Consider the following 10,457-nt stretch of genomic DNA (forward strand, 5'->3'; position numbering starts at 1 on the left):
GAGTCTGGAAGAAGAATGAAATCAAAATTCTCCTGTTTTGGGGGTATGGACAAACAGAAAGTCCAGCTGCACCTGCAGCTGAGCTGCCAACATTAGACATTTACAAGGAGGTTGCTCAGGAAATGATTATGAAGGAGAAAAGGTGGGCAGTGGAGAAATATTACAGAAAAGCAAAATGTATTGGAAATCATACCGCTCTGTGTATGCAGTGGGAGTTGAGGCTCTCTTTGCACAAAAGCATCACCACTGTTAACAGCTCTTATACAACACTGATTTTTCATCTGTTAAAGGGCTATAGGACAAGTTCTGATTTCTGCATGTTTTTGTGGGAAAATTTTGTGCTAAATGATTAGCATGGTGGGTTTAGCAACATTAAAATGGTAAGGGGAGCATGGCATTAACAAACTGATGGGGCCGATGGAATCATAAGTGACTAATCAAGTGAGAGGCACTGTCCCACTAGATGTGGTGCTACGCATATGTACATGTAGCCATGGAAAAAAGACAGACCCACCCCCCTGCAAAAAAAAAAAAGTGCCCTAGAATGAAGAGTTGTGTGGTTCTCACACTTGGTATTTATATGGAGTAAAACAAGCCTGTGTACCCTGAGGAGAAAAAAAAATTAATAATAACCCAGGTCAATTCCCAGGCAGGCTCTAATGTCAGCAAGGCCAAGGGCTCATGCATAAAACCCTTCATAGTCTTTCTGTTTTAAAAACAAGATATACAGGGAGTGAACCTAGAGCCTTCAGCATACAAAATTCTGCCACATGCTCCTTCTCAGTTTTTTTAAAATAATTTTTGATTACTACATTTCTAGGCCTCAATGTAATTTGCATGGTCAGTAGTAACAACAGCAACAACAATAAAACTATTGCTGCAGTGCTTTTTAGGACAGATGGTTTTTGTGTCTTGTTACCCTCTTATTGGGGAGCCATTCCTAGAATTCAGGATGAGAGAACCTTTGGTTCTTTGGATTACTGTACCACAACTTGTATAATCTCTTACCATTGAACATGCTGATGGGGCTGATGGGAATTGTATGCCAAATTATTCGGAACACCAAAGATTTCCTGTCCCAGCTCTAAACTAGCCTTGTTTTATGTGGAAGATGTATATAATTCCTTCTAGGTCTTCTTCAGTTGAGATGAAGTTAACTGAGGATGTCAATAGAGACTCCCTTTGCCCTCCACCTCTTTTGTAAGGGTGAGCAACTCATGGTCCAGCAGATACTGCTCAGTTGCAGCTCCCAGTATTCTTCACCTTGGCAATGCTGGCTAGGGCTGATGGGAGTTGCAGTCTAGCCACAAGTTGCTGGCTTTGGTCTATGGCAACTACATTATCTAGTGATTTATTTCTTTATCTATCTATTTGCGAATATTTATATACCACTTCTATCCAAAAATGGTAAGTATTAATAAAATATACATAATCGACAAATACACAGAACACAACACAATTTTATTTTGAAGTCTAAGAAACAGACTAGAATAGAGAAGACTTGCTCAAGGAAATACGCAGTTGGAGCATGTCAAAGTTCTTATGGCATAGTAGTCTGCATAGCTGATGCCTCTGCCACTACACTTGATGGGTAAGATGATCTTGAGATGTTGGCACAGTGTAGTTCCAGGTCTTTTGTTTCTTTGGTCTTATATTTCATAGTGGCCAGCTGTCTCTCTGTCTGTGGCCACCATTATGAACAGCATGGGTTGCAACAGGGCAAAGTGCTGATACATTACACATGCAACATTGATTGTTCTTATATGTTCATGTGATCTTCTATTCTAGGTTATTAGTGGGCAGCAGCTCCCCAAGATGCCCAACAGCAAAGAAGGTTCCATTGTAGATCCTCTAGTGAGGGTGGAGATCCATGGAGTCCCAGGTGACAATGCCAAGCAAGAGACGAAATATATTGATAACAATGGTGAGCCTATTTTATTGGCCATTGTAAGGAACAGCTGAGCCAAGAGTCATCTAGTTAGGAAAGGAAACAAAGATTGTGTTCTGAGTCCAAAACCTCACTCAGATTTTGTGTAGAGGAAAACAAATTTTGTCATGGGAATAAATTAAGGAAGCGTATCATGCAGCCCTGTAGATGTTGTTGGACTGCAAGTCCCATCAAGTCTATCCAGCATAACCAGTGATAAGGAATGCTGGAAGTGGCAATCCAGAAATATTTGGAGGGCTGCATGATTCTTGCTTCTTGATTAATTGATGCAGACTTAAACTGTTAGATATTTTTAACTTGTCTGAATCACATTGTGGCATTTCAGATTTGGGGAGTATTAAAGCTATTTTGGTAAGAACTGGTGTGGTGGATCCCAAGCAAGCACAAGGATAATCCTTGCCAAAAAAAGCTAGGGTTACCATAACTTCCATAAGTCATTTAAATGCACATAACAACAAACAATGTTGAACTAGGTTTGGGTAGACCTGGGTTCACTGTGGACCTTACCACACAGGGCACAGAAGTAGGATCAGTTCGCATTGGTCTATGCGTATTTGCGTTATAACACATCGTTCATTCACACCCGCGCTCGATTCGTATTCGCGTCATATCGCATTGTTCTTCCACACCTGGACAGCCTTCCGAATCGAGGTTTTGCGAATCGGCCAATGCGTATTCAGGCAAAGCGAGGCAAGTGCAGATTGGATTACCACACCAGCCCAATACAATGTGTATTGGCCGATGCGCATCGGCAGCCTTGCGCATGCTCTGTGGGGCTCTGAACGGGGCACAACATTTTTAACTTCCAGGGTGAAGAATGAGGTCACTGTTTAGCACGTAATATCGTGAGAATTGATGCCTTTAGCCACTTACGAAAGGGGTATGCACCATCTGTATATGTGTGTGTGTGTGTGTGTGTATTTGTATATATATGGACACACATAAATATATACATACATACTTCTATATATACACACATACTTCTATATATACACATAGTGGTACAGCCAAAAATGAGATGCCTTTTTTTTATGTGTACACACATATTTGTCTGTATGAGTGTTTATACACACACACACACACACACACACATAGATATACACACATATACACATAGTGGTACAGCCAAAAGTGTGATGCCTTTTTTATGTGTACACACACATTTGTCTGTATGAGTGTTAATATATATATATATATATATATATATATATACACACACACACAAACACACACACACATATATATATATATATAAACACACAAACACACACATATATATATATATATACAAAAACACACTGTGTCACAGCCAAAAGTGTGATGCCATATTTATATGTGTACACACATATTTGTCTGTATGATTGTTTGTATGTGTGTGTGTGTGTGTGTGTGTGTATACACACACACACACACACACACATAGTGGTACTACCAAAAGTGTGAAGCCGTATTTATATGTGTACACACACAGCTGTCTCTGTGTGTGTGTGTGTGTATACATACACACACACACACACACACACATAAACTGTGGAGCAACCGAAAGTATACACGCATACACACACACATACACACACACACACACACACACACACACAAACTGTGGAGCAGCCGAAAGTGTAACGCTGCATGTATATGCTTACACACACATCTTTTTGTGTGTGTGTGTGTGTATATAGATACATACATATACATATATACACACATATACATATACATTCCCCCCGACACAAAAGGTTTCCGCTTTATCTCGTTCAGTGGAAAAATCGCTCCCCAGCCCCGGCGGTTGTCCTGAAAGGGGAAAGGGCCAACAGAAGGAGAAGGGGGAAATTCCAGCGCAGCATCATGGGAAATTTGTAACCCGGTGGTCTTCAGGAGAACCAGCGGATTGGATGTACACACCAGCCAAAGCAGCAGAGGTTTCGCACTGGCCATCAATACGGATCCTGTGAATCCACTAATTTTGCGGACTCGCAAAACGGAGGAGCCGGCTGCCTTCAGTTTGGAACCCTGCTGTGAAAATGCATTGGCCAAAGCGTATTCATGTTATATCGCATTGGTCAATATGTATTCTGAGCTCACAGGTGTGGAACACCAATGCAATATAATGCGAATACGCATCGACCAATGCGAACTGACCCTACTTCTGTGCCCTGTGTGGTAAGGTCCATTCCCACTTCACAATAATCCCCACTGGGAGACTTTGGGCTAGTTCCTCCTTAAAGAGCTGGAGTATAAAGATAAGCTAAAAAGTGTTGAATGGGGATTGTTCTTGTACTATTTTGTATTGTTTTGATGTATTTAGCGTAATATTTTCCCACATCATTAGCTGTACTGAAATGTTTTACCTTGAGAAGAGCTTAAAAGTGGGTGGGTGGGGTAATCCCATGGAGCAGAAGAGAGTACATGGAGGAACCAAATCCAAAGTGGGGGGAAAGAAAGTAAATACACCAGCTTTGGAGATGTTGTATTCTAGAAACATGTCAAGAAAAGAGGGGGTTTTGGGACCTAGCAGATTGAAGATTCTCCTGCTGTACTCACAATACTATTTTTTGCCTTTTTTACCATTGGAACTCTGATAGAGGAAGGCATGTGGCCAGTGAATCTACCAGAGCCACTAGGGGGAGGCTTCCAAAGGTGGGCAGCACATCTGCAGAGAGGAAGACCCACAAAATCCTGAGATGATGATGATGATAATAATAATAATAATAATAATTTGTTTTATTTATATACTGCTATTCCAAAGATCATAGCGGTGAACAGCAAGTAAGCTAATTAGCAAGTAAGCTAATTTGCCCCCAACAGTCTGGGTACTCATTTTAGCGACCTCGGAAGGATGCAAGCCTGAGTCGAGCTTGGGCCCTTTTGCTGGTCTTGAACTCACAACCTTGTGGTTTTGATGTCTGAATACTCTCACAGAATGTAGGATATCATCCTATTTAGCTGTCCTGTCTTATTCATTTCAGTGGGTCACCATGTCTAGCTTTTGCTTGATTATTGTTTAGATGTCATTTTTGAAATGAAAGTGGAACTGTGCAAGAAGATAACTTTTAGGCCAGGTTCCCAGCTGTAAGACAGCTTGGTTTATAGGCATCTTCTTCACTTTAATTTGGCATTCGAAAAGGCAGCTTTAAAAGTTAGTGGTCACTTGTGAATGGAAACGTAAAGGGACAGGTGAGATTAGAAGATACACTGGAAGAAGCATATTAGGTAGAAACTGCAGCCATAGTGACTGAAGAAAAAAGAATCCTAGAGTTGGAAGGGAATCTTAAGGACCATCTAGACCAATACCCTGCCACGCAAGTATACACAACTAAAGTATTGATGAGAAATGGTCTTCCAACTTCTTTTTAAACACCTCAAATGAAGGCAAATCTATCAGAGAAAGTCCATTCCATGATCAAACATGATCCTAATATTTTGAATGGAATCATTTTTCTTGCAATTTAGTTCCTGTCTTAGCCTCTGGAACAACGGAAAACACAGGGGTTTAGAAGAGAGTGCTGGGCCAAGCTGCGATGCAGCTAGATGAGACATTGAGATCCTTTGCCTTGCTGATAGTCTTCATTTTCCTTATTTACCTGGGCAGGATTTAACCCACAATGGGGTGAGATCTTTCAGTTCCAAGTATGGGTACCAGAGCTGTCACTTTTGCGCTTTGTGGTGGAGGATTATGACAAGGCATCATGGAATGATTTTGTTGGGCAGTACACACTACCTCTTACTAGTGTCAAACCAGGTGAGTATATCCTCTCTGCATCATGGGTATGGGTCAAGATTGTCTTGTTGTCAGTGTTCTGCCAAGATCTGAAGATGAATGTAAGATGAATGTCAGTGCCTTTAGCAAAACAGTAAATAGTCACCAGAGGCAGATGTTTGTGTATGTAAGGAAAATAACATAATCTACACCCTGCAATAAAGATTGTTGCTACTTAGCCTCACAGAATGGCAGCACACAGTTTACCAGCCAGAAACTGGTAAAGTGGTTGTCCCTAAAAATCTGAAAAACTCTTAGTTAAATTTGCTTTTTACTTGCAATTCCATAATAGCTCATTTTCCTCACACAATTAATGAGTTGATCTTTCCCCATGAGCTGATGCTTAAAAATCATTTGGCAATATAAACAGAAGTGTGAATGGTTTTACATTCAAAAACTGCTGGCAAGCCAGTTTGTCTCTCTCTTTGGTATTTGGCTTCATTGTTACACTGTCCTCCTTACCTTATCCTGATTGCTGCTCTTCCTAAATTAAGTAGCAATTATATGTGTTTCCATCTCTCCAGGGATTGGTAAGATCGTTGTCTCCAGTGAAAAGACATGTTGCCAGATAGCAATAGAGGACTATATAAATGTGATAGGTGGAATCTGGGAAATATCAGAACTGCCCAAAGAATAGGGATTATGAGCTCAGAATTTGTTAACCAGCTGCAGAGACCAGACAGGAAAAATTGTCTTTAGTGTATTGGAATCTCCTTCCTTGGAGGTCTTTAAGCAGAGGCTAGATGGCCATCCGTTCGGATGCTTTGATTTGGATTTCCTGCATGGCAGGGGGTTGGACTGGATGGCCCTTGCGGTCTCTTCCAACTCTACGATTCTATGATTCTATAAGGATATTTCCTTCTGACTGTGTCATAGGAAGTTCATAGCTTGAGAACACTGCAGGCAGATGGTCTCAGGTTTCTGCCTGGCATCTTATGGTTTGTTTGGAGTTTTTTGTTTGTTTGTTTGTTTCTAAAATAAAGTTCTCAAGGAACAAGGCTAGGAACACACATCAGAGAGCTGCTACCAGGCCAAATAGAGTGTACTGGATTAGATGGACCAGTTGCCTGACTCAATCAAGTCTAGCTCTGCCTGTGAGGAGGCTTTCTCAGATGGCAGATGTGGTTGGCACATAGCAGCAACAAGGTATTGGGAGGGGGGCATGTGTGCTACATGGCCTGTCTTACACCCCTTTAGTCTGCTGCCCTCAGGTACTGTGGAGGATACTTTCCTGTCATCAGCACTGAAGGATGATTCAACTGCTATGCTGGTTGGCTTTTGTTGATGGAATAGTAGAGAGGGCATGCTCTTGTCATAATGCTTTGGGCCAACTTTACTCAATACAAGGCAGCTTCAGACATTGTCCTATTCTCTCTTCCATTCAGGATACCGCCACATCCACCTTCTTTCAAAGGATGGTACAGGGATCCCACCAGCCTCAATCTTCGTCCACATCCGCCTTGGGGAGTTGTCAACTGAGAGCAAGTGAATCCCACTGCCACATCTCAAAATGTATCTCTTCCCTCTCTCCATCCCATTGTAGTTTGAAGAATGTGGGTGTCTGAACGAACCTCATGGGAGGATGCTATATCACACCATCTCTCTCTGTTCCTATGCAGAACTGGAGTGGACAGAAATGCTGTTTTGCACTACTGTAATACTTACTTTAAAAAAATAATTTTGTATAATTTTGCTGCTATATTATTTTTATTAGTTAAATTATTCTTGTTTGCATGGAGCCTAGCCCTAAGTCTGTCAATCCATATGGTTCTGTAGCAAAATCTACCTCCATTGTGTACAGGAGATAGACCACTAGCAGCTTCACCTGGATATAGAGCCTACCCCAAGGTGGAATGAATTTCCTTCAGTGTTGCCCATCAGTCATGCAGTTCCAAAGGGCATTTTCCACCTGTCCTCTAGGCTATCTAGAGATATCTTCTAGGCCTTATAAGGGCAAGAAAGTAAGTCTGGCTGGCTGGCTGCTATTTCTAAAGCTTGATCAGACACTAAAAGATTATGCTGTACTTACATTTGACAATACCTGAAAGAAAATGCACAGGACCTCAATTGCAGCTTTTGTAGCAACATCGTTGGAGAGATTTCTCTTCACCACCTCAACCCACTTCCTTTATTCTTTTTGGGGGTTTGGTGGGGTTTTTTTGTTTTGTTTTGTTTTTTGTTTGTTTGTTTTGTTTTGTTTTTTGGTCTTGTAGACCAGAAGAGACAGGAGAGAGAGAAATATTGGATTGGTTCTTTTCCTTGCAAACTGCAGATGAAATCGGGAAGGTCTTGCTACATTCCTTTCTCTGCAGATGAATATACAGTTGTTTTCTTTGCCTCTTATCCTACTAGTGAGCAGCTAACAGTGAATTCACATATGCATGCTGAGCATGATGCCATACATGTAGGATACAAACATTATATATCCAATGATACCCACAAGTAACTAACAATATTTCTCCTGTAGAGACAGTTTACATCTTCTGTTCAAAGTCATTAAGTGATATCTGATCTCTCTCTCTCTCTCTCTCTCTCTCTATGTGCCTTCAAGTCGCCTGTTGACTTATGGCAACTCCAAGAATTTCACAGGGTTTTCTTAGGAAAGGAATACTCAGAGGAGATTTTGCCAATTCCTTCCATTGGAATATAGCCTACAGCATATTTGTTGGTGGTCTCCCATCCAAGGCTGACCAAGATCAGATGGGATCTAACGCCTTTAGGGTATTTAGGCCCAAGCCTCATCTTTGCATGTGTAAATCAGCCCTCAGGCAAAAGCTCTCTTCCACTGACTTCTAGTCAACAGGATGGAAGAGGCACTACTCTTTTCACAGACCAATGGGATTGGCTTTCTATTTGTTCACCAAGAATATCTGGCAGCTAACTCTCTTTTCATACTGAAAAATGTAGATTAGTCCTGAAACAATCTATGAACATAAATTCCAACTGGGAAGAGTTAAGATGTAAAGAAGAAGGTGTCTTTTTCAATATGCAATGCGAACAGTGTCTTCTAGATAAGAACTCTTCCCCATAGGAGTGTCTTAACATTGTATAAAACCTTAGTGAAATCATTCCTGTGCTTCAAGGCATTTACAGTAGCTACCTGTTAGCATGCGTAATTTAATACAGCCATACAAACTGGCAGCCTGGGTTTAGCTAGTTACTCCAAGGCTTACCTCATAATAGGTGAACTCTCATGCTTTTGGACTCTTGCTGTTTCATTTGTATAGTTAAAAACAAGAGCATGGTAAGCATCAATACAGGAGACAAAAGTATATATTTATATATATTTATTGTTTTATGTACAGCGCTGTGCAAATCTACAGCGCTATATAAATAATAATAATAGAAGCTGGTAACAGGTGGGCAGCTTCTGCAAAATATGTATTTTTAGGTGACAACGGTAGCAAGAATGGGCATAGAGGTCTAGTGGTTTGAAAACCTAAAGGCAAAAGACATCTGAAATAAAAAGTTAGCTGAGAAAAAGGAATTTAGAAGAGAATGGAAGGTTAATTTTATGGAGCATAGCTCCAGGACCCCCTCCCCTCTCGCCTGTACTAGCAGAGGGACTCTGGAAGCTGTAGTCCAAAAAAGTAACATTTCCAAGCTCTACAACTCAGTAACTACAGAAACTGCCTCTAGATGGGCTAAAGCTGTTGCACTGAGCTTCTTGAAACCTAACCTAGGCAGAAAGAGCATTGTAGCCACAAAAGAAGTGGCAAAGTTACCCTAAAACCACCTTGTTTGGTCACAGCATGCGTACTGTATATGTACTGCAAGTACAATCTCTTTGCCTTGTTCCTATACTCCATGACCCTCTATCTCTTTCAACCCTTTTGCTTAACTCAGGTTAACTTTTACAGATGCAATATGTAGATCATTGCATGGAATGCCATTTTCCTCTAATACCGTCTCCTTTGTATGGGGCCAAGCCTCCACATCTACTTGTTGGTTTATTAAAATAAAAACTAGTTAAAAAGGAGTTTAGATGTTCATTTGGGGAGCATGTGTATTAGTCAGTGCAGGTTTACTGACATTCTGGCATTTTGTAAAGCTATAATTCAAGATTCTACAAAGACATGACTTCAGCAAAACTCCACAGACTTTTCTTTGCACCATCTTTAGGAGCACGCTAAAGTAGTTACGGGTGAAATGTGGTCCCAACTGGACTTTTTCTGAGGTGAATTGCCTCACCTGGAGACCTCCAAATGTATATATTGGTATTCACCTTTTCATATCAGTCACCTGCCCCACTTAACATTTAAAAAGGCCCATTTTTCATACCCAAAAGTGGACCATTTTGTTTTGCTGCAGACCATGTCCCCTGGGAGTCCTAGTGGCAGAGCATTATCTCCCAGACCCATCAGAGTCATATTATGGTGTGAAAAGGGATGATAGAAAATAGACATCAATCTTTGGTATTTGGGAGCATTTCCTTATCACTGCAGGAGATTTTGGTTGAAAACACACTGCAGAAATAATCTAGTTTGACACTACTTTAACTGCCCAGGATCAATGCTAGGGAATTGTGGGAGATGTAGTTTTGTGAGGCATTTAGCCTTCTCTGCCAGAGATAGCTGTGGTGCAACTATAAATTACAGTTCCCAGGGCTCCCTAGCATTGAGCCAGGGCAGTTAGAGCGGTCTCAAACTGGATTATTTCTGCAGTGTGCTTTGGACCTTTGTCATCTTTTAGAATCCATGTGCTTGTTGAATATTGAAATGCCTCTTGGAAATCTGGAAACCCATCTAAGGT

At 41.0% G+C, this 10,457-nt stretch overlaps 1 protein-coding gene across 1 annotated transcript in view; it reads left to right on the forward strand.

Annotated features, from left to right (window-relative positions):
• PLCD4 (phospholipase C delta 4) overlaps nucleotides 1–9,677 on the forward strand; it is a 62,243-nt gene extending 52,566 nt beyond the window's left edge. Inside the window, exons 16-18 of the mRNA XM_089520390.1 lie at nucleotides 1,789–1,924; nucleotides 5,538–5,687; nucleotides 7,091–9,677. Coding sequence (XP_089376516.1) covers nucleotides 1,789–1,924; nucleotides 5,538–5,687; nucleotides 7,091–7,194 — 390 coding nt within the window. The 3' untranslated portion in view covers nucleotides 7,195–9,677. The remainder of the gene's footprint in view (nucleotides 1–1,788; nucleotides 1,925–5,537; nucleotides 5,688–7,090) is intronic.
• The last annotated feature ends 780 nt before the right edge of the window (nucleotides 9,678–10,457 follow it).

Source organism: Sceloporus occidentalis, unplaced genomic scaffold (genome assembly GCF_023333645.1).
Source record: "Sceloporus occidentalis isolate IW3139 unplaced genomic scaffold, rSceOcc1.0.p SCAF_4, whole genome shotgun sequence".
Lineage (NCBI taxonomy): Eukaryota > Metazoa > Chordata > Lepidosauria > Squamata > Phrynosomatidae > Sceloporus > Sceloporus occidentalis.